The sequence below is a fragment of the Python bivittatus genome, unplaced genomic scaffold (genome assembly GCF_059951505.1).
Source record: "Python bivittatus isolate LINGU-HERP-01145 unplaced genomic scaffold, Pbiv_v1 ctg000310_np1212, whole genome shotgun sequence".
NCBI lineage: Eukaryota > Metazoa > Chordata > Lepidosauria > Squamata > Pythonidae > Python > Python bivittatus.
Window position 1 is genome coordinate 1,293,206 of NW_028277054.1, and position 24,653 is coordinate 1,317,858.

At 50.6% G+C, this 24,653-nt stretch overlaps 1 protein-coding gene across 1 annotated transcript; it reads right to left on the reverse strand.

Moving 5' to 3' along the window:
* Nucleotides 1–6,944: 6,944 nt before the first annotated feature.
* On the reverse strand, nt 6,945–24,367 carry CAPNS1 (calpain small subunit 1). Its single transcript, XM_088139737.1, has 11 exons — nt 24,218–24,367; nt 20,118–20,338; nt 16,494–16,527; nt 14,288–14,377; nt 12,021–12,078; nt 11,507–11,571; nt 10,913–10,981; nt 10,714–10,792; nt 9,638–9,754; nt 9,197–9,255; nt 6,945–7,994 (listed from the first exon to the last, which is right to left on the reverse strand). Exons 2-11 carry the CDS (start codon nt 20,297–20,299, stop codon nt 7,968–7,970), a joined length of 780 nt encoding a protein of 259 aa, XP_087995863.1. The 5' UTR covers nt 20,300–20,338; nt 24,218–24,367; the 3' UTR covers nt 6,945–7,967.
* Between the last annotated feature and the right edge of the window lie 286 nt (nt 24,368–24,653).

Consider the following 24,653-nt stretch of genomic DNA (forward strand, 5'->3'; position numbering starts at 1 on the left):
TCAAAGACCAGATCCATCCCCCACCAAGGAAGCACAATTGGATGGCAAAACAGATGAAAATCCAGGCTGATCCTTGTTATGCAACTTTTATTCCTGTTTCTCCTGAGCTCTTTGAAAACAGAGTGGGTGTCAGAGACACCGAGACAGCTGGCACGCTTGCAGGCAAACCCCATCACTGAAGCCTGGAGGCGTTGGTGGTGAAAAAACAGCAAAAGATGCGGCTCTGTGGCTGATGGAAGAGAAACTTCGTTCGCCTCGTCCTTTCATCTCAAGCACACACTCCGTGATCTATCACCTGGAGCCCATTTTCATCATCGGTTTCAAGAACAGATTCCCTGGAGAATATTTCATTCCCACAGGTGGTTCTCAAACAGGGTGGAACACACACACACACACACACACACACATGTACACACACCCAGAGAGAGAGAGAGAGAACGAACAGCAGGATATAGGAGAAAATTTACTATTTTTCATGTTGTCTGGGAATTCCAACAGAGTTCAATGTGCCTGAAGGGCATCAGGTTGAGGAAAACCATGCCCGTGTTTTGTGGTCATTTCATTCTAGCTGGACAATCCCCTTTTAAATATCTTTGGAAGTTTCATCACATTCTTCCAACCACCCCAGATGTAATTCCAAAGGTTTACTAACTTTCCAGTCACCGAGCCTTCCTCGTGCATTTTTCTGTGAAATGCATTGGATCTGTCATCTTGAACTTGCAGGTCTGGGGGTAACTCTGTGCATGACACACACACCCGAGTCCCCAAACACACCCTCAGGGGTCCCAGCTGGCCTCCATCCAAACTGCGCCATATCGCTAGAGAATGAAGGAGAAGGAGCAGAAGCCATTAATTCAGTTTCTTCACATTAAGGAGTGGATGGGCTTGGTAGGACCAGCCCTACCACTGGGGAGACTGAGGCAATGGCCCCGGGTGGCAGATTACGGAGAGGCAGTGGGGCACCCTTCCAGCTGTTGCCTCCCAAATTGCTTGGCTATGCCCCTCTGTTGGAGGACAAGGCTGCCCACGGTGAATGACCTCTCCTGGATCACCTAAACTGGTGTTTGTCAACCTCAGCAACTTTAAGATGTGTGGACTTCAACTCCCAGAATTCCCCAGCCAGCATGGCTGGCTGGGGAATTCTGGGAGTTGAGGTCCACTCATCTTAAAGTGGCCAAGGCTGAGAAACACTGACCTCAACAGATTGTAGGCTGCTTCTGGCCTTAGCTGAAGGTCCACATGTGCAAAAATTGGATAATTGATCCATTCAAAAATGCCACTCGGCAGAGTCATCAAGTTCTCCATAGATCTCAGGAACCAAACCAGATTTGTTAGATCCCTTAACCAGAAGGCTTGCGAGATGTGGGACCTGAGCTTTTAACAGGGTGTCTCAACACCTTCACAGTTGCAACAGTCGAAAAGCAACAGTCTAAGAACCCCCCTGAACGTCTCCAGCTACAGATCTCATGCCCCCATTATCCCCAGCCAGCAAGACCTCATCCTTGGGGGACATCACTGATCACTGGCCCAACAGGCTCACCTGAAAAGTGGGTCCCCAATGCGGGTTTGGGTTGCTTTCAGAAAGGCTGCCTTTGCACAACGCCTTATGCTGAGACCCCGTTGGCTGGTTGAGGGCTTGATGTGAACCCAGACAAGTGGTTTAGTTCGCTCAAACCTGGATGGTTAACCCTGAGTTTGCAGCGTCCCGTTGTCTGGACACTGACAAAATCTATTCCAGGAATGGGCTAGTGAAGAGCGAAGGACTCCGAGAGGAGAAGGCCCATAGGCCCTTTTCCAGACAGCATGGCAGGGGTGGGGCGGGGGGAAGGACCCACTCCGCATAAAAGTATATTCAAGGTGAAGGACTCTCCGGGACGTTGCCTTATTTTGCTAGCTCCGTTTATACGCCGAGCTCCCTGGAACCGTTGCAGATAAAAAGGCTTCCTTCGTGACCACGAGGCAAGATCCCGGAGGGAAGAAAGACGAGCGGGAGACCGGGAACTGAACAAACGGGAGCAGCAGCGCTTAGCCTTCGATCCGCTCCTTGTGGAGTTTGACTTCCGCGTTCCAGAAACGATTTTACGGCACCTCCCCACCTCCCTCTTTCAGTAGACCCCTTGGCATTGGCTTTTCCTCCTCCGAAATGGATGTGCGGGGGCTTGGATCCAGGAACTCTCTCAGCAAGTCCGCTGCTGGGAACGGGCATCCGCCTGACGCAGAGATGCCCCCTGCGAGTAGCCGGAACCCTATAAATATCTCAGGAAGGAAAGTGACCCCTGATCTGCTGCGCCTTCTTTCTTCTTCGGTGTGAAAACGGCCAGAGCCACAGGAGAAGCACTGAAGCCTCCCGGCACTTCCGAATGGCATCTCTGCTTCTTGGATGTCAAGAGGGAACCAGCTTGAAGTGCGCTTTCCGACATGTGGCCAAGAGGACTAGAAACTTGCTTTTTGAAGAAAATCCCAAGATAGTTGGGATATTTGCATCTGTATCTTGTAGAAAGGGGGCATTTGGGCAGCTCTGTGTATTCCCAGTGCATTGCACCGATATCCCCCCAGCTCAGTCCAGAACAGACCCTCACCCAAACCAGCCAGAGTCACAGCAAGCCACCCACAGCCCTCAGGTTGCCACAGAACTCTTTATCTGTAGACAGCAACGCTGCTCTTCCCATTAACGATCCCACCAAAGAGGAAACATGTCCCTGTTGTAACCACTCTTGTTTACAACATGATTCTCCAGCACATCCAGACCTTGTCATTAACACACCGGCTGCTTTGCCAGTTAGGAACCAAGACCTCCCACCCACCCCAGGACTTTTCCGCCTCCTGCCCTTTTCAGGCCATTGAAAATAGGTGCTTGGGCCTGGCAGGAGGGCTGGTGAAAAGAAGGGGCACCAGCAAAACTCTTCCCAAGCTCTAAAGCCCAAAGTCAGTAGGGCTGGATTCACACAAGATGCTACACCGAGATTATGGGTGGTCATCACCGGCTGCATCCAGGTCAACAAACCCTCCTGAGGCTTAAGGTGGTGCATCAAGATCAAGAGAAGTCATCGTTCTGCCTTGTCCAACCTCAGCTAGAACTGGGGGGCAGTTCTGGGCACCCATGTTCACAAAGTGGGGCATGAACGGAGGAAGCAACCAAGATAACAAGGGGCCCGGAAGGAAAAACTCACGAGGAACAGCTGGAGTGGAGGGACTGGGTGCTTTTGGCCTAGAGAAGTCTGCAGGGAGACCTGGCAGCTGTCTTCAAGGACCTCAAGGGCTGCCAGGGAGAAAACAGGGCAGAATTGCTCAGAGTTGACCCAGTAGACAGGAGAGGAAACCAGGGATCTAACGTAGAAGGAAGTAGATTTGGTTGGACATCAGGAAGTATTTCCTAAGGGTAACAATGGTTCCACAGCGGAAGAGGCTTCCTTGGGAGATGTGGACCCTCTTTTGCTGGAGGCGTTTCAGCAAGGGCTGGAAGGCCACCTGACAGGGATGATGGATTTGTGGATTCCTGTATTGGGCAGGGGGCTGGACTAGATGATCTCAAAGTTCCCTTTCGACCCCTACCTCCTATGGTTCTGTGAAGCCCAGCACTGATGGGTGGACCAGGCTCCAAAGCTGTCCCGCGCTGTTGGAAGGAGAGAAGTTTTGAAGCGATGGCGTTTTCTGCAACCTCTGCCTTCTAAATGTGTCGGGTTGCACTTCCCATCAGCCCTGGCCAACGGGATGGGAACTGTAGTTCAAGACTGTCTGGAGGGCAGCAGGTTGTGGGAGAGACTAGAGCCTCAAGGCTGATTCCAAATGTGTCCCAAAGGCAGCATCAGAGGGCAGAATGGGCAGCATTTGGCACCCTTCGCATTGTGACTCACAATTTTTTAAAAATGTATTTTTTATCCCGCCTTTATTATTTTTATAAATAACTCAAGGTAGCAAACATAGCTGATGCTCCTATTTTCCCCACAGCAACAACCCTGACTTGAGCTGAGGAAGAGCGACTGGCCCAAAGTCACCCAGCTGACTTTTGTGCCTCAGGCAGGACTAGAACTCGCCGCCTCCTGCTTTCTGGCCTGGTCCCTTCACCACCAGGCCAAACTGGCTCTAAATTTTCCTAAATCACCCAATGCAGCTTTGCGGCTTCAGCACCGGCCACATTCCCCGTCTCCTTACTGGTTTCGGCTCTCTGTACTTGCTTGCCTGTTTGGGAGGTCTGGACATGGCAGCAGACCGGTCAGTAACCTTCAAGGGAGCTCCTTGAGAGGTACGGCTGGCAGGCAGCGTGTGCCTGTTCTTCGTTATCCCTGCTAAAGGCGGTGCAGGGCACAGAAGTCGTGAAAATGCGCCCACCAGGCAGCCTCCCTTGCCTCAGTGTCCTCCAGAGGGGCTGGACAACCATTCCCATAACTCTGAGACAGCAGAGCACGTTTGAAATGTGAAAATCAGCACACTTGAAAGGGGCCGAATGGGAAGGTCTGGTTTAGAGTCATCCCCTTTTCTGCCACAAAGCGGGTACTGGTAGACTGGGGAGGACGCCAGCCATCCCTTAATGGCCCCATGTCTGCATAAGCCCTCCAGACACCTTCCAAGCCCCTTTCTGCACCCGTCCCAAGTCATTTTAAAGCGCCCCCCCATTTCCCCAGCCAAGGACTGCCCTCAGTCGCAGCCACCTTCTCCCACCTCAAAGCTGGTCCAGACTTTGGCGCGTGACTCATCTGGAAGAGGCAGCACATCCATCAAAAGGGACCGTGAAGTGCCCAAGAGATGACAAATGTGCGTTCATCTCTCCTCACCACCCCCAGTCAATCCATCTGCCGCCAGAGTCAAGGGCTGGAGTCATCCTGGAAAACACGCACCGCACCCCCGGCGCTCTGAAAAAGCAAGATTAGGGCAGCCCTCCAAATGTGTTGGATGACACGTCCCATCACGCTGGCTGGGACAGGAGGAGACAGGGGTCTACGCAGGGTGCGGTCAAAAAAATCAAGATGGGGCCACAACAGCGGGATAGAAAGGCCACCCATTTTTTATGGGCAATGCACCACCACGGCTGCCATCTTGACTTTTTTGACGGCGCTCTGCAGAGCTGTAGTCTAACGCGCCTGGAGGGTACCCAATCCAGAGAGCGCTGTCCTCCCTTCCTCCTCCTGCCGTGACCGAACATCTCTCTGCGACCCCCGGCCTCCTTTGAAAACAGGGGTGCAATTGTTTTTCTGAACCAAGATGGGCAAATGGACCAGCATCATTGGGAGCCGGGCAGTATATAAATTTAATTAATAATAATTTAGGAACATGATGCTTGGGAATAAGCTTCACGCATCACATCAAGTCAAAACGCACTTTGATCTCGGCTTAGCGCTACGTGTGAACCCAGTCGCTGTGGCTCCCGCAGAGCCCTGGAGGAACAGCAGCGAGAAGCCAGAATTTCTGGACACGCTTAACTGAGTCACAGATAGGTTGGCGTTTTGTGCAAATACCGTAACCCAGTCAGGGTTAGGGTCTCCTTCAAGTGAAGCTCAACTCCTGGGGTCTACAAGGTATTATTTGCAAGGATACAGAAACAGTTTGCCGTGACTTTCTCCAGTTTACAGCTGGGATCCCCTGGTGGTCTCCCATTCCAGGACTAACAAATTCCGCTCCTGCTTAGCTTGTCCAGAGTCAGCCAAATCGAACAGGTGCCACCATCTGTGGCAACAGCGCTGGGGTTTTATCCCCAAAGATCCAGAATTCTTCAGACTAAACTAACCCTTCCTGATCAGATGCGACGGGAGATGCTGACGGCAGCCCAGAGCCAGTGTCATCGATTTCTTGTATATTTTGTGCTTTTCTGTACAAACTGGCTTTGAAAATAATAATTTCACATGTATATATTATTAGAACACTCTACTTTATTAGCATAAGTATCTTAGTGTCCAGAATAAAACCCCTCATTTGTTTAAATCAGTGTTTCTCAAACTTGGGAACTTTTAAGATGGGTGGACTTCAATTCCCAGAGTTCCCCAGCCAGCATGGCTGGCTGGGGAACTCTGGGAGTTGAAGTCCACCCATCTTAAAGTTCCCAAGGTTAAGAAACACTGGTTTAATGGGACGTGTGAACCCAATCAGTGGTACCTTAGACAGAACAGCATGGCAAGAGAGACCATTTTTCTGCAGGAGAGCCAGCTGAAAGATTGTGAACGCTGCAAAGAGTGACAGGAGGCTAGCCGTGATGGGCTTTGGCATCCTGGGCACGTGAAGGGCCTGCTAGAGAGTCTGGTCCAGAAAAGAGCCCCAGTGGGTGCAGGGGAATGCAACCGCGTAAGGTGGATCACGCCGGCATTAAAATAGACTGAATTCCTCCCTTTGCCGGAGAAGGCGCTGAGCAAACACGAGAGGCAAGCTGATTCTTATTATGCAACGTTTACTCCTGTTGCTAATGAGCTATTAGAAAACTGAGCGGTGGGCTTGGAGGCAGCCTCTAACCCTGGAGGCTTTTTGGAAGACATGGGAAAAGATCTGTCCAGGGTCCCTGAGAGAGAAAATCACCCCCACTTGCAGATTGGCCTTCAAATAACCAGAAAGGTCTTATTTATCGCAATATTCTATTTTTACTTTGTCAGCAGGTTCTCTGAGCCAGCAAAGCATTTCAAAAGTGACCTATTTACCAAAGTCCCATTTTTAAAGTTAAGGCCTCCTCACCCTTCCTGATTTTAGGCAGAGGGAAAAAAATAATTCATTACAATCAAGCCATAGATTGGCTTTTGAGAAGCTGGACCCAAAACATTTTGGGAAGTTCTTGCAGCTTTTAGAAGCATAAATAGCCCCTAATATTATTCTGGTTCCATTCTGAGCCCTTCAAAAAAGGGAAGAAATCAGGGCTTATAGCCCCACAATGTCCAAACTTCATTGTCTAGCCTGTGGAAGAGGAAAACGGAACCAAATTTGATAGGGCTGATCACCCACATTTTAAAGGACACCAATTCTAGAAATACTTGCCAGTGTTGTTATTCTGAGCTCTCTTCGTATACTTTAGACCTTCAAAATGCATGCATAGAGATGGCATGCGACAGGAGTGCATCGTTTGGAAATCTGTGTGGTGGTGCAGATATACAATGTGCAATAAAGATGCTTTTTCAGATAATATAAAGCAAACTTCAAGGAGTCATCCTGGGCCAGGACTGTATCAGCAGCCTCTGGATCTTGAGAAAAAACAAGCTGCTGTACATGTCGTATCATTTAAGTAGCTGGGTGGCGTTTCCCTAGCTGTTCAACTATTGCTTTTTAAATCACATCCATGCGGAGTGCTAGGGGGATTTTAAATTGGGGAAACCATTCCCTTGGGGGGGAGGGGGGAGGTAGCCAATGATAATCCAGCTGATCTCATCCTATGTCTATTGCAACAGGTTTGGCTCACCTGGGAAAACTGATGGGAGTTACAAAGGCAGCTGAAAGTCCGGATGGTCAGTCGCCAGGTCACAGTGTCCATAAAGAGAGCGCTAGTGGCCCCAATTTACAAAAAAACAGCACAGAACATCCCCCCCCCCCAAAGTGACCTGGTTTCACAAGGAACTGGTGCTTCAGAAGCAGCTCTCCCATCCAACTCACACGATTCTTCCAGAATGAGATTTGCAAAAAAAAAAAAAAAACCCAGCAAATCTGCATGGCAACATTAAAAACTAAGCCGGTTTGGAAAGGGAAAGAAGCATTTCTTCCGAGCGACACCCCTCGGTGCCCTAAGAGGCAGCAGCATTAGCAAGCGAAGAGCTAATGGAAACGATCAGCAGTTGGCTTTACAAGGGTGATTAAAAATTGCAACACAAAACAAGAGTGAAAACAGGAGGGTTCTTTGTCTGGCTTCAGGGGAGGAAGCAGAGCTGCAGAAGAGGACTCCTTAAACTTTCCCAGGCTGAAGGCAGGTCTGCCAATCAAGGGTAATGCCAAACTCTGCATCATTCCAGAACAGGCTCGGAGATGTAGCGGAAAGGGTGGTCTTGCTGATGGGCTGGGGGCTCTTAGGAGTACATGGTGAGCTGCAGCCACTGCAAAAAAACCACACATCTCACTCTCCAGATCCTCCCCAAGCTTCTAGTCCTTACGTTTCACCCCTCCCTGTCCCTTCTTTCCTCTTTGTATCCCTCCGTTTCATGGAAGCTTGCCTGCACCTCTCGCAGTTGGTCTGATCCCTGCTCCTGTTCACCTCCTCTCCTGCATCACACCTTCCCACGTTCCTTACTGGCCAGGCTGCTGCTTCTCCTCCAGATCGAATCATGATTTTATTTTTGTAAAATTGGGGGCTATAAGTTGCTCCCCAAGACCCAATTTAGCAAAGTTTACCCCTGGATTTACCATTCCCACCCCAGCGTACCCAGTGCAAATTTTAAAGATCTGCACATTTTAATGAAGGGGGAAATCCATTTTCCATTCATCTGAAATGCCCAACTATAAGTTCATTTGTTTAGTTCAGTGTTTTTCAAACTTGGCCACTTTAAGATGGTTGGACTTCAACTCCCAGAATTCTCCAGCCAGCCCCCATGCTGGATGGGGAATTCTGGGAGTTGTAGTCCACCCATCTTAAGTGGCCAAGTTTGAAAAACACTGGTTTAGTTTATATCCTCTCTCCTCCAACTATAGGCACTCAATAACTTCATCTATTTTCTCCCCAACAACAACCCTTCCAGGTAGGCTGAACTCAGTGATAACAACTGGCCCAGGGACGTTCGCAGGGTATAGTCAAAAAGTTAAGATGGCAGCCATGATGGTGCGAAGCAGGCAGAGCTTCAATTGCACTTTTGTGGCTGCCATCTTGACATTTTTCAACCGCACCCTGCAACACCCCGCTGAACCGACCCAAAGCCATCCAGAGAACGTCCATGACTAAAGGTGGGCTTGAACCCGGGACTCCCATTCCAGTCGGACACCATCACTACTACATCACTCTGCCTCTTTATTCTGCACGCACCCTGCAGAATGACAGCCCGATTCAGCTGAAGCAAGGATGCTTCTCAGCAGATACCCGCCCAGCACATTTTGAAAAGAAGAAAAGCCACCATCTAGGCTGTGCAAAGGAAGAAAAGGGAGCTTTGGGGGGCACGATCCTGCTTCCCGGAGCCCTTCCCTTTAACGCTGCAACTGACACCTCCTCGCCCGTTTCAACCCTTGCTGAAAACTCCCAGCCAGACCGTCTTGCTTTCGCGCCTCGCACCGCAGCCTGAACCAAGCGAGAGCCAGAGCATTTTCTCACCTCCTTCAGAGTCACACGGATTTGCCCGCTGCCATCTCTGTCCAAAGATTTGAAGGCACCTAAAAGAAAAGAAGATTCGGGGATGAATCAGGCAGAGCAGCAGATGCCAGGCTGATCCTCTGGCACCTTTCAGAGGCGTGGCGCTCTAACTTCCATAATCCCCTGCCAACCCCTGAAGACCAGCCTTGATGGAGGTTAAGGAGCTGAAGTCCAGCCCCTCTGACAGGCGCACGTTGGCTGAGTGGGTCTACGGGGGCGCTGGCTGCCTGCGGGACGGGATGCCAAGACTGAAGTCAGGGAGAAGCTGCACCAGCTGCCCCAAAGCGGGCATCCCCTTCTGCCACCCGGAGGAACAGAAGAAGGGGTGCCTCCGGGATGCCAATGGGCACATATCCCCAGGGCAGGGACCTCAGGAAGGGCGCCCTTGCCCCAGCCACTTACGGAACATGGCATCCAGGCGCACGAGGCAGCTGATGAAGTTGTCAAAATCCATGTTCCCATTCTCGTCAGAATACCTGCGGACAATCATGCTGTACAACTGTTCGTTGAGCTGAAAGCCTGTGGAGGAAACGGAAGAGGGTGGAAAGAAGGGGGCAGAACAGGCTGAAATTGGAAGCATTTCAACAGCTCTGTTAACAAGGAGCTCGTGCGCAGTGGCACGCTTCCACGCCCCTCCACCCTTATCTTAAAGAGGCTGGGGAGCTTGCATTTGTCCACATGATTCCCAAAGTTCTCTCTTCTCCTGGTCACCATAACACACTCAGGTGGTCGGCTCAGGGACTAGGAATCTCCGGTTCAATACAATACTCCAATACAAGCTGGATGTGGCCTTTGGGTGGGTGGGTGGTGGGGGAACACTGCTTCTCCCCATCACCCACTGCACCTAGCACAGCAGCAACCTTTGGAAAGGCCACTGGCCACACGGGAGCAGCTCTGGGTGGGAGGATCGCTGCGGGAGAGGGGAGGGCAAGCCGTCTTCCTCCCCATGAATGGAAGCCTTTACAAAAAAATGCGTCTATATCCCCCCCCCTTTGCAATGTCTGAAACATCTCACGACCACAAGCAGGAGCAAGGGAGGGAGGCAACCAGAGGAAACAGAGGGAGAGGCAGCGAAAAGGAGGACACCCACTGCAGGGGAGGAGGGGGCTGACCTGCTTCCAGACAGAATTGTTCAGATACGGCTCTGGAGGTTTCTAAATCTGCCCCAGTGCAAGGGGGCTATGGCCCCATCTTATCTTCTCCTTCGTCCAGAGGTGGTAAACCACTGGCCATGTAATTCCTGCCACCCCATCCCCAATCCCCCACCCTTCCCTTCCCTTCCAGTAACCCCTTTATGTGGTCTTGATGTTTTGGTCTTTGTGGTTTTGGGGCAATTCACCCATTAAAAAATCAAAACCCACCCAAGAAATAGCTGGGGTTTTTTTTGTTTTTCGTTTTAAGATTCAGAACAGGTGCCTTAGGATTCTGGCACCTGCGGGCTGGAAGAACTGGCACCTTTTTCTGCTCTCGCAGCTCACCTGCAGCCTCAAAAGCTCCTGGGAGTTCTCCGCTTCCGATGGTGCCAGATCGGTCTGCATCGTATTGCTTGTAGATGCACTGAGAATAGGAGGGGGGCAGGTCAGCTTCAGGCCGGGGAGGGGAAAGGTGTCCCTGCCCAGCCAGACCCAGGGGGCAAGACCCCAGCTGCCCCCTAAGAGAGGGAAGCCAGTTTGCTACCTGCCACTTCTTGATGTTGTTCCAGAGATATTTAAACTCCTCAAACCCCAGCTTGCCAGTGGTGTCGCTCTGGAGGGAGCATCGTCAAGGAAAACCAACAACAGAGAGAAACCAGGACAACCTCAACCCCCGTTCTGGACCGGGAAAATGTTCTCCAGATACAAGGACTCTCCCCGTGTCCTGGCCGTGCCGGCCGTAAACCCAACATGAGTGGGTGCACCAGGCTGGGGAAGGCTGAGTCAGAGACCAGCAGAGACTCAGAACTCCAGAAAATGAAGGGCTGCGGGGCGGGGGGAGCAGAAAGGAGACGACGGTTGACCGCTGGGTTCCAGAAGGGAACCAGAAGCAGCATCTGAAAAGCAACCTCCTTGCAAGGGCAAAGAGTGGTCTCATCAGCTTGGCCACGGCTCACCCCTGCAGAGGGACCGCCCCACATTAGACTTTTGCGGGAAACACAGCAACAGAAAGGAAGAACAGTCAGAGAAGGAAGTCAGAAGGGAAGAAGAGAGACTGCTGTCTTCCCAGCCCGCCATCCCAGCCCCTTTAAGAAGAGCCTCCCCCGCCGCCCCCCCTGGACCCCCTGCAAAAGGGTACATCCATCACAGCCACCATGGAACGACAGGTGTCAATCCCAAACCCATCTGTCTTCAAGTCTGGATCTGGAAAAGAGGCAAAAGGGGGTGAGACTTGCAAGCCTTCTCTCAACAGTCCAGCACTCTGGGGAAGGAGGAGGATCGGCTGTGACCGAGGGAAGAAGCTGTGATCCTCCTCCTCCAAGATTTTCGGATTGTTGGTCTTTGCTGCAGCAGCTCTTCCTGGTCCTTCCATCTGCAGACAGGTTCAAGAGCTCCCAGCTGGAAGCCCGGCAGACCGGGCACGCAGAGAGTGGCGTTCCAGCACATCTGGAGTGCCAGGGCAGGATGGAAAACTGACGTAGGGGCAGTTTCACAACACAGGCTACCATCAGTGCCCGGGGCACACTGCCGTGCCTCCTGCCCGTCTGACCAGAGAACTGAAACTTCCCGATGTAGAATCTGGGGAGCAGGAGGCAAAAACATCCTCAGCCCTGACTCCCTGGGGACCCCCAGGACAGGGGTTTTCCACTTACGTCTGGTCACCACTTTGTTCAGGATGTTCATCAGCTCGGTGGCACTTACTTCCATGTCCTACAAAAAGAGGAGACCAGCTTAGGGGGCACCCAGTCAGGAGCAGGGGTGCCTGAGGGGGAGGGGCAAAAAATGTGATCAAAGTCACCATCTTGCCTTTTTTGACCCCTTCCCCAGAACGCCCTGGTCAGGAGGGCAAGGGGGATTTTTGGAGCCAAGGATCAGAGTTATGTGCTGAGCAGCCTACCAAAAAGACATCATTAAGAGATCCACTATGATTCCAAGCAGGTGCCTCCAAGAAGAGAAAAAACTAACTTAAATAAATCCCACTTTATTAGCTTTTTGGAAATTTCTGAAAACAGAGTTCTTTAGGTGAGCTTTCGAATTACAAACATTGCTATTTATTAATTGGCTGCAATCTTTAGCCTGAGGTTCGTGATTTTTAAATTACAACATTCTATGGTCTTAAATGTGATTGGTTATTTCTTATTCTGATTCGATCATTTCTTTGTTCAATTTGCGTGGCCACCCATCTCAGCAAGTGACTCTGGGCAGTGAACAATCTTAAAAACAAATGATTAATATTTTAATATTATCAAACATAATTATCAATTATCATTATTAATGTTGATTGATATTAACTATTTATTTATTTATTTATTTATTTATTTATTTATTTATAGAACTCATTCGGCCGCTTATCTCATATGACGACTCTAGGTGGCTCGCAACAATCCTTTCAAGAGAAGTACCCTTCCCTCGATATTTTATTAAAATATTAAAATAAACGATTAAATTAAAATAAATGTGGGGGCATTTTTGTATAATTTCATGAGACTGCAATTCACAGAGGATTTTTGTTGGTTTGCAGTAAGAAATTGGATAGAATAAAGTGCTTCATTACCCTCTTGGACCTGAATACAATCAAAGCTACACTAACCAAAACACTAAATAAAACATTGTAATTAAATCGTAACCCTTCAAACAAATCATCCCACCCAGTGTTTCTCAACCTTGGCAGCTTGAAGATGGGTGGACTTCAACTCCCAGAATTCCCCAGCCAGCCATGCTGGCTGGGGAATTCTGGGAGTTGAAGTCCACCCATCTTCAAGCTGCCAAGGTTGAGAAACACGGATCCCACCTGTAACGACGATACAGCACAACATTCCAACCCATCCTTATTGGCAAATAGCAGAATTTTGCAACAATTTCTATTACTTTGGTAACTATGTCTGCCAGGAGATAGTTTTTATATATAAAAGCCATCAGGGTGACTTGGCTGAGTTTCTTAAAGGTGGGATGAATTATACTTGTCTGAACATCCGGACAACCCTCGCATTGTGAGCGAACACATCTCCGGCTTCACGTGGGCACATTTGGGGGGCACTATTGTGTCCACCCTCTCAAACTGGCAAGGGAAAGGCACTAAAACGGGTTCCGATCAATGCCCAGGAGCATATTCCATGGGGAAAAGCTCCCTGGAGATCTCTTAAGGACCAGTAAACCCTGAGGTCGCTCTGGAGGTCCCAATTCGATCCAGTTCAATTCCGTTCAAATCTTAAGAGCCTCCTCAAGTTTGTTCAAAGCCAAGAAGGGTCCAAACTTCTGGGGAAAGGCCACAGGACAGCCCTGTCCTTGGGCTCTTCCATCCCCAAGGAGACCTATACCCATCAAATATTACGAATGGAAGAAGGTGGGTTTAATTTCCATTCCCATTTAATGCAATCGATGATATGATTATTCCCCATATATTTAACACTTTTCTGCTTGGGCCACATTAATTTTTTTTTGGGTGTGTGTGATTTCTCCCAGCTGCTGTGATCTTTATTTATTTATTTAGCATTTGTATACGCATTTACCTCTTTTAACATTATGAGCTGCCAGAGTCAGGTATTTGAGGTGGGCAGCCATTCAAATCAAATCAAATCAAATCAAATCAAATCAAATCAAATCAAATCAAATCAAATCAAATCAAATCAAATCAAATCATAAACGTGATGGCAACCTAGCGGGGTCTAGTATTTGCAGGCAAAGCTTTGGGGGGGGGGCATTTAGTCCTGGGTCTCAGGCCCTGTTCTGCAAAAGAAAGAGACAGCTCTTTACTCTTAGGTAAGACCACAAGGGGTTGAAGCCTTGCGATCACGTAGAACCTCTGGTGCATCTTCTCAATCTAACTCAAGCTCTGTTTCTCACAGCATCGTTAGACTGGGCCTTTGTGTTTCAGAATGGCCAACCGCGAGGGGGAAAAACCATCACCCCCCCCACTCACATCCCCGGCCAGCTGCGTGAAGAGCCTTCGGAACTGCCGCACTTCCTCACTCTCGTTGGCTTCAATGGTGGAAAAGTGGCTGCGAGGTGGCTGGGAGAGAGCAGAAGAAAGGGTGGGAGAGGCCCCGTTAAAGAAGAGCACAGGGAGTCCCAAATAAGCTATAATGGTCAGGCTGGCTCCTTGGTGATCTCTGAGCTTGAGTGTTTTCCTGCAGACATTTCATTGCCAAGCTAGGTAATACCATCAGTGCCTGGGGGAGTGAAGTTCTCTGGCTGTTTTAATACAGTAGCTTGCCCTGCCAGTCTTGGTTGGGGAGTGGGGGGTTCTTCCTTGAGAGTTTCTTGAATAAAATAGATTTTTCTTCCCTGATTGTTCATCTGGTGCTTCTCTGCATGTGGTTGCTGGAGAGGCTCTGCTCTGGGCAGCTGGTTTCCTTCCTTGACTTTTGGTTATGTCTTTTTAAATGGGGGGGGGAGTCCCTCTCTCTGTGTCTTAGCTTTCTGGTTCAGTGCAGCACTTAACAAGGGGCTCTCACCCAGACCCCAGAATGAGCTCACACCTCCAGAATCTCAGCCCATAAAACAGAAGAAGACTCTCGAGGGCAACCGGCTTCACCAACCAGAGTTCACTGTCCTAGTTCTTGAGATTCAGCCTGGGAGCTGTTGGCAAGGAGGGGGAAACCTTTCCTTTGCCTGCAGGTAGCTGGCTTTGGAGAAAACACAACCCCCCAAGAGAGAAAGAACAAGGGGATGCTGTCCCCACCTGACAGGGGAGACTCAACTTCCTGATTGGGTCCCCCAGCTTTTCATTTCCAGGAAGCATTACTCATTTCCATCCTCATCTGTCTATTCCAGTGCTTCTCAACCTTGGCAACTTGAAGATGGGTGGACTTCATCTCCCAGAATTCTGGGAGATGAAGTCCACCCATCTTCAAGTTGCCACGGTTGAGAAACACTGGGATAGGCAGATCAACTAACTCTCTTGTAACCCTTTCAATGTCTGAATCTCTAGAAGTGGAATATCTCCACATTCCCAACTAAGTCCCCAAATATTCCAGCAGGTCTGAAAGCCTGACCATAATAGCCCTCAAGGGACTTATAATACTGATCTTAATTAGTTTCTGGGTGTGTCTGTAGTTGCGTCCACATACATCTTTATAGCCAAAGGGAACCATCATTAGGCATACTGCAGGGAAACCTATTCTGCAGAAGACGTGTCAGGTTTTAAGAGGGGAGAAGGCTCAATGAGGCTGGGACACCGCCTGTTGAGGATGACGACCCAGGGCCCTCCTGGGCTGAGGGATGGTGAGATCTGTGGCAGAACCTTTCCAGAGAACACCATGCAGGGGGGGAGGTAATTTACGCGATCTAAAATGTGGTAAACAGGTGCCCTCTTGAGATCTGGACTTCCCTTTCCATCAGCCCCAGCCAGGTGGTCAAAGGCAAGGAACTTCGGGGCTGGCAGTACTCGGAGGCTCCCAGCCTTGAAACTAATGGAAAGGTAGCCCCAAACGTTATGGTCAGAGACAGCTAGATTGCAACCCGAGCCAGTGGTCCTCTTCAAACAGGGAGGGGACAGAAAGAGGAAAGGAAATAACCCCCTGGACCGGACGAGGTTCAAAAACATGTCTGGTGGGACTTCTGAAGCACTGGCTAAAATTCTGTCATGAATGAAAGCAGCAGAAATTTATTCTGTCATGAATAAAGCCAACTAAAAAGAAGAGCCAGGTTGGTGTCCAGGCTAAGGCACCAGGCTAGAAACTGAGAGGCCGTGAGTTCTAGTCCTGCCTTAGGCACAAAATCAGGTGGGTGACCTTGGGCCAGTCCCTCTCTCTCAGCCCTAGGAAGGAGGAAGCCAGGGCAAACAACTTCTGAAATCTTGCCAAGAAAACTGCAGGGACTTTATTATCATTACTGAGAGCCAGTTTGGTGTAGAGGCTAAGGCCCAGGCTAGAAACTGGGAGGCTGTGAGTTCTAGTCCCACTTAGGCACAAAGCCAGCTGGGTGACTGTGGGCCAGCCAACCTCTCTCAGCTAGGAAGAAGGCCATGGCAAACCCCTTCTGAAAACCTTGCCTAGAAGACTGCAGGGGCTTGTCCAGACAGTTGCCAGGAGACAACACTGACTTGAAGGCACCCCCCCCCAAAAAAGTCAAGTCAAATGAAGGCAGATCCCCTCGACCCTCCCGGAAGAGACAAAAGGGCTTACCGGAGGCTCTGGGTTATACTGGGCTGCTGCTTCACTGGCAGGCAGGCAGGCAGGCATGGAAAGAGAACAGAGACATTTCAGAGAGGGCTCCTTTCTCAGAAGCTTTACACCGCTGCGACACATCCATACACAAGCAGGCTACGCAGAACAGCTCCAGCCTACCTTTCATCAAGGACAGTCGTTCACCCGAACTCCAAGCTACTCTTGCACCCCCAGAAACAAAGCAACCGGGCCTTGACTTTTACACACACACACACAACAGCTTCTACACAGGATCCTTGGCATGAAAAGTTTCATGGAATGGCTGCACCGCCCAAGCACACTTTTTCCACCTGCACGTGACACACTGTGCAGTTCTACTAATAATTCAGACCGTGCTTTCCCTCCAAGGCGCTCAGAGTCTGTTCCTAACATCTCCTTTCTTTTTTATCCTTGCAATAACCCTGTGGAGTAGAATTTGAACCCAAAGAAAGCAGTTGGTCATGGTTATTCAGGGAATGTTTGTCTGAGCATGAGTCCAAAAATCTCTGCAGCCCTACACTCACGGTATTATTCCTCCCCCGGCCCACCCAAATCCAGGATGAGATGTTTAGCACTGCAGTAACACGTATGTCCATACCACGGAAAAATACCCCATTGTACACATACCAACATTAGTTTTAAAAATCTGAAATGAGTTTTAGGGTAAAGGAAGTGCCCCCCCCCAAAAAACCCTACAAAAAGCTTATTGCTCAATCATGTTGCAGCGGGATTATTTACCTAAAAGGTTAGTAGGAAATTTGATTCAGCAGCGCAGGAAAAGGCAGATGTGAGAAAACACAAATGCATAAGCCCTGCCTTTCTCCCTCTTCCCCTTGGTAGGCCGCCTTTGTGCCAGTAGGCCGAAGATCTGCTGGCGTTAATGCTGCAGACAGCCTCCCCGGACTTGGCGTAAGTGAATGAGTTAATAACTGTTAATGAAAATGGTCTCTGCAAGAACCCTCCAGCCGGGAAGCAGAAAATGCTGGGGAAGACCTGGTGCAGGGAGGCAGAAAAGAAGATGAAACCCTCAGTCCCCACGGTTCTGTTCCATGGAAAAGGCTGGGAGGGAGCAACTGATGGGTGCTTGAAAAGCCGTTTTGCTCCCCCCACCCCATCTTCCAGCCATGGGGCTGCTTTTCAATTACCGGGTGAAAGATAACCATACAGAAACACACATAAATATAGAACACACAGAGAATATAAAAAGGAGGGAAGAAGAAACAGGTTTCTCTAACTCAGTGTTTCTCAACCTTGGCAACTTTAAGAGGTGTGGACTTCAACTCCCAGAATTCCCCAGACAGCCATGGGGAATTCTGGGAGTTTATTCATTCATTCATTCTTTATTTATTTATTTATTTATTTATTAAATTCCTCCCCCGCCGATCTCCCCCCAATGGGGGACTCTGGGCGACTCACACAAAACATTAAAACCATAAATACATAAAACATCAACATTTAAAAAACATTACTAAAAAAAGAGGAAGAGGAGAGTCCAAGAAGATGAAGAATCTGGGGCTGAAGACACACCTCTTCAAGTTGCCGAGGTTGAAAAACACTGCTCTAACTGATCAGGCAATCGTAGACAGGCACAAACCGCTTCCCGCTGCAGGAGTTATTACAGGAAATTATTACATGGGAACAGGTGGGAGGAAGAGGCAGCCAGGAAGTATGGCGCCCTACCCAGCAGTTTCTTCTGCTGCAAGGAACTCCCTGCATTCCTCTCTGCTGTTGTGCAGGATCCAACTCTGCACTCTTGTTCGAGCACCAAGAACAGAGGGAAATTCCAGAACCCCAGCCCCAGGTTGCTTATTTCAATGCAAATCTGGTTTAGCCCACTTCATCCCCGTGAACCGAGTGCGGGAATTTCAGCCTTCAGGCAGTGCTGACCCGAATTTCAACTTAGCATTGCTGGCTGCTTGATGGCATCCGAGTGCTTCACAAACCGGTCTGACTGTCAATAAAATCCCAGCAGAAGTTTCTCCTAACCGGGAGTGCCCAGGGTGGATGCAAGCAGACCGAGATGCAAAAATTAAGCACCTTGCGCAATTCACTCGGCTTCATTCCTAGCCCCGTTTCCTGAAAGACGCCGAAGTGAAAAGCCGAGGGGGTGAAAATAAAGGGGGAGCAACTGAGATGGTGGGCGAGGGGTTGCAAAGCTGCAGGGGTACCCAAACCCATCCAATGGATTCCTCACCCACTCTTATGCCACAGCTAATTTCAAAGGCAAAGAACAGGGCTGGGGAATCTGGTGACTCACACGTTACTTTCTTTCCCTCAAAAGATTAATCTAAGGGGATGCTGCAGTTCAGAATTATGGAAAAAGCATTTTGCACATGCTCAGAAGCCTGGCTTTTTATTAGTAGTATTTTATTATTCTTTCCCCTTTTCTAGGGTTGGGCACTGCTACTGAAATCAGGTTGTGTGTGAACCTGGCTAGGACGCGCCCCTCCCCATCTCAGCATGATTCTGTTGGAGAAGTCAGCTCTCGCCCACGGTGAGATACGCAGAGCTGGGCGTGTGAAGGGCAAGGAAAAACGTTCCTCTTGGCCCACAGAACCTGAAATGCAGTGCCTGATAATGCAAGTTACTAGACCATGACAGTTTTTCTTGAGCTACGTCTCTCTGCTTGTCACACCCTTATGGAGCATATCGGAAGAAAAGTGCCAACAATGGGTTTGGAAAGTTTCACTTCCTGGTGGCCTGAAAATTACTTCATGCTTACCAAGGGCAACCAGGAAAACAGCCATTTCCAATATTCTTATATTAGAATATTATTCTAATATATCATATAAATATACTGTATCATATAAATTAGTGTTTCATATCATATCATATAAATATATTCATATCATATAAATATATCATATAAATCAGTGTTTCTCAACGTTGGCCACTTTAAGATGTGTGGACTTCAACTCCCAGAATAATAATAATAATAATAATAATTATTATTATTATTATTATTATTATTATTCCCTGTCTGGGGGCCCTCCTGGGGACTACAGTTCCCATCAGCCAACTAGCAATTGGCTGGGGATTATGAAACATACCAGGAATGACCATTAGGACCTCCTCCCTTAGAAAGATCTCCAAGGATAAGGCTTGATCCTAGGCCAGCTGCCCTGACCAGCAACAGTGTTCTGTTATTACTGGCAAAATTCTCTCCCAGTTCCGGAGATCCAGCTGACAGTGCCAAGGACGAATCCAAGACACTTTTCAGTATGTGCTCCCCCTCGCTTTTAGTGACTACAGGACAACTTGCGATAGAAGCCAGCGAAAATCCCGGCCAAACGTAGGAGAGTCACCCAACAATTGGTAAAAAGCAGACCTGAAAACATATTTTTAAAACATCTCAAAATATGATGGAAACAAAGAAGAAAGTACAAGAGAGGATGGGTGTAATGTAGTGGTTAAGGCAGTGTTTCTCAGCCTTGGCAGCTTCAAGATGTGTGGACTTCAACTCCCAGAATTCCTCAGCCAGCAGGGCTGGCTGGGGAATTCTGGGAGTTGAAGTCCACTCATCTTAAAGTGGCCAACGTTGAGAAACACTGATATAATTTCATACATAATAATATTGCTCTATTGGAAACAGAGTATACTCACCTGATGGCACTGATGACTCCGCCCAGAAATTTCATGGCTCCTCCTCCTCCCTGGCCGCCCCCTCCCCCTCCCCCACCACCGCCGCCTAAAAATCCTCCAATCACATTTCCAATATTGATATTTCCTCCGCCGCCACCACCGCCGCCTCCACCACCTCCGAGGAAGTTTTTGACAAGGAACATCTTCAGAAGGTGCTAAGAAAAGGGATGAATGAAGATGATCTGTTCAGAGCAAAAAAAAAAAAAGAAGAAGAAGGGGTTGTAAAGGACCAATTGAACATAAGTTTTAAAATGGTGCCATTCACCTCAAGCCTTGGAGGCGAATGGCTATTAAAGAAACAAAAAATTTTGTGCAGGGGGAGGGAAGCAGAAAGCGTCATGTATTGAAGCATCCGTTGGGATAATTATAACACGAATACAGACAGTCCTCTACTTACGAACAGATTACGTTCCAAGAGGCTATTTTGTTTTCTGTCCATTTTGTTCGTAAGTCCAATCACGGTAGGTCACATACGTATGCCCGGAAGTTTACAATACACCACATAGGTATGCATGCATGCTGTAAACTTCCAGGTGTACGTATATGGCCTACCGTACACTTCCGGGCGTATGTACGCGAGTGCACCATAAATTTCCCAGACCTTCCTTTGGGGACCTTCATTGTTGGAAGTTTGTTCGTATTGGTGAAAGTTCGTCACTCGAAAGATTGTAAGTAGAGGACTGTCTGTACCATACTTTCGTACAGTAAAACAGAATCTAGGAGTGATGGGAGGTACAGTCCGGTACACCTGAAAGGGCACCAAATGGGGAAAGCCGACAGACACATTGATGATGCTTACATGGAAGTAGTTTTTCCCTTCCTTTCTTTCCTTTCCTTTTTATTAGTTCTTGTTAGTTTTTATCTTTGTTTCAAAATACTTAATAAAAATTATACAGTTTTAAAAAAAAGGAAAAAGAGGGAAAAAATAAACAAAGCAAATTTGACAATGATTTTAAACAAGAAGAGAACATATTATGTTCTTAGAGGAGATTCCTAGGCTTTCGGAACAGAAGGCAATAAGACAGTGTTTCTCAACCTTGGCAACTTTCAGACGTGTGGACTTCCACTCCCAGAATTCCCCAGCCAGCAAGGCTGGCTGGGGAATTCTGGGAGTGGAAGTCCACACGTCTGAAAGCTGCCATGGTTGAGAAACACTGCAATAAGATTTTACCCAAAAAGAAAGCCCTCAAAGGAATGGAGCAGGAAAGCCACACCTGTCCAGTGTCTCCTTGTAACAAAGAGGGGACTTTTCAAATCTCCCAAACCTTTAATGTGTTGATGATTCATGGCTAAAGATTCTTTTTCTTTCTGATGAAAAAATGAGTCAACAGCTCTCAGAGCTGCTGGAGTCAATAACACATTGAAGAGGAACATCTGCCACGCGACATTGAATTGCCATTTAATTAATTATTTTAATACGCTCTGTTACTATTACAGGAGGAAAAGATCCGGCGAGCCTCGGGTCGCTGAAAATCGGAAGGAATCCAACAGTCCCTCTCCTGAGAAAGACATTTTACGAAGAGGCAACCATCAGCTCTCATGAACTGCAGCTCAGGTCATCAGATGCACGGAGTGTCTAAACTGGTGTCGGGTTTAAGGGGGGAGACCGGGCGGTTATGCAATCAATCAATCAATCCATCAACCTTCTGTAATGGGTTAAAAACCCATTGTGATTGCTAAGGCCTTCTTCAGGTAGCCTGAACCCTTCTGAGATATGCGAGTTCAGTGGGTAAAGTTTCTGAGTTCAGACCAAGCTCCCAGGACGCTCCATTTCAGAAGTCGAAGGAGCTGTTCTGGGACCCCGAATTGACCAGGGACCTGCTTCTGGTTTAGCAATCTGGCTTTGCACCTGAGGAAGTGACTCCAGCTCACCAAGGCCTTTTAATATGCAACTGGTTAACCAGAAAAGGTGCTGCTGGACTCCGGTGAAGTCCCGGTGGGCCCAGCTCTAGGATTCTGCACAGCTGGAAGCCCCATCAGGGGACCTCCTTTAATGCTACACAGAAATTACTCGGTTGCAACAATGAATCCGCCTCTTCCTCAAGGCAGCCCTGCACAAAGTCTGCCTCCGACCTGTGTTTAACCCCGTAGGAAGGAGGACGAGGAGCCGGTAGCTCAGACTAGCTACAAGTAAGCCTACTCCTTTGGGGAAAAGACAGGCCTCCTACTTAGGTTATGTGGCACAAAACCAGCTGGCCAGCATCAAATGGACCAAAATCAAAGTAGAGCTGATTAAAAAAGAAACACGTTAGCAGAGAGAAGAACTTGTCCACATCTGATTCCTCTTAATGTTGTAGCGTGGATTTTGCACTGGGCAGGGGGTGGACTCGATTGCCCCCAGGACCCCTTCCGTTCCAGTGCAGCTGGGGCCTTCAGATTTATTCCCCAGCCAGCTTCCTCCTCCCACGGGAAGGGCAGACGCCACTCACCCAGCCTCTCTGCCAAGAAACGGGACTCCCCCCAGAGCCTCATCTCCCCTCCTAGCCCCTTTCGCTGACCACTGACAGCCCAGCCCCCTAAGCAGCAGCCGCCAGCTGGGCGGGGACAGTGAAAGAGCTTTCAAGCAGCAGGTAGAAGAACAGAACCATACATTTCTGGTACTGAACAAATAAGCATGACATACAGCTAGATTTGCATGCCAGGCTTACTCATAGTTTACTCAGTCAACATAGTTCCCTAGGTTTGCAGGATGCATCGAAGCATGAAGTGCCTCCACGGCCTGGTTCACACAACAGACCAGGCTAAAGCAGAGTTGGTTCTCTTGGGGTTGAGCGTGCTAGGATCACCCAAGACCCTGAGCAGCAACCCCAAGCCACCAAACCCCAGGAGAGCTTCCCAGGCAGCCTGCTTCAGAGCCTGCTAAGGCAAGGAGTGGATCGTCCCCACCACAGGCAGACCCCCCCCCGCTGCATTTCCACCCCGTCCCAAATCAGACCTTTGCTGCACTCAAAGACCACGTAGCCCAACACCGCCTGGGTCTTGATGAACCCAGGAGCCCGGCGGTCTGAGACGTCACGCGGAGGACCCTCTCTCGGCAGGGCTGGCAGGGCACCCGCAGGGCAGGGAGCGAAACCCTTGAACCCAGAGCAGGCTTTGCGGAGGGCCTGCCTGGAGATCAGCGGGCCGGTCTCCCCGGCGTCCCACCACTCAGAGCAGCCCCAGAGGTAACCACCCTTCCTGCCGCGCTACCACCAAGCAACCCCACCCCAGAGCAGCCGCGCACGAGCTCCGCCCAGGGGGTGGCAGCCCACCCTGAGGACCCCCGGGGCCCCTGCGGGCGCCCCAACCGGGACACCCCCTTCGCCCTCCGCGGGGCTGCCCGCGCCCACAGCGCCTTCCCTCCGCTTCAGCGCACCCGGGATCGCGCTGTGGACGTAAGCAGGGAGCGCGGTCGTCCCTCGGACGCTGTTGAACCGCAGCTCCCATCACTCCCATCCCAGTGGCTGATGGGAGCCGGGGAGTCCGCACAAGCGAGGAGCGGCAGGGTCAGAAGGGGAGCAGGAAGGAGCAGGGGGCCGCCTTTCAACAGGGACCTCGGCCGGCGCCCCGAGCCAGGCGCCCCTCAGCTCCCCCGGCTGGGCCCGACGGGAACCGAAGCCGAACCTCCCCGGGAGGCCCAGGCCGCCCTCCGCGCCCCCAAAGAAGGGGCGAGAGATCGACGGCGGAGCGGAAGGGGGCCAGGAGACCCGAAGAGCAGGGAAGGGCGAGCAAGAGGGACCGGGAGGAGGGTCGCGGGAGGCCCCGCACTGCAGCGCGGCCGGAGCAGCCAAGCGCCTGAAAGGGCCCCGTCGGGGGAGGAGGCCTCGCCGGGAAGACGGCGCGGGCGCAGCCGGCGCAGAGCGGAGGGGAAGCGATCCGGCGGCTGAGCCCGGGCAGCGGGGCGCTCGGGAGCTGGCCCGGCAGGGCAGCGCGGGAGGCCAGGCCCGAGGGGCCCGGGCAGGAAGCGGATCCCCTCCTCCGGGCCGGCGAGGGGATCCCGCAGCAAGCGGGATCCCGCGCAGGGAGCGGAGCCGCGCGGCCCACCCAGCCCCCGGGATCGCCCCCCCGCCGCCCGCGCTTACCGTGGCGCCTGAAGGCTGCTCGGGGCCACTTGGGCGGCGGATCTCCGGCGGGGCCGCTGCGGGATCTACCACGCCCGGACGACTCACTGCAGCGGATCGCCGGGGAGCCCGCCGGGTCCTAGCGCCGCCCGGCGCGCCCGCCTTTTCCAGCGGGCGCCCTCCAGCGGCGTCGCGACCGCGATTCCCCTCGCCCCCCCCCCGCCCGCTCGTCCGGCCCGGGCAGCGCTGCTGGGGGCCCGGCCCAGCCCCGGCCAAGGCCCTCCCGGCTCCCCGCGGCAGGCTGCGCGGGCGTTTATTTGCGCCCCTCGAGGATTCAGCCCGGGCCCCCGACAGTAACCGGGCGAGAGCGAGGGGGCCGTCGCGTCGGACCGTCCCGGGGAGGCCGAGCGCGTCGGAGCGTAGGACGAAGCGGGCGACCGGGGGCCCGCTCGGCCCC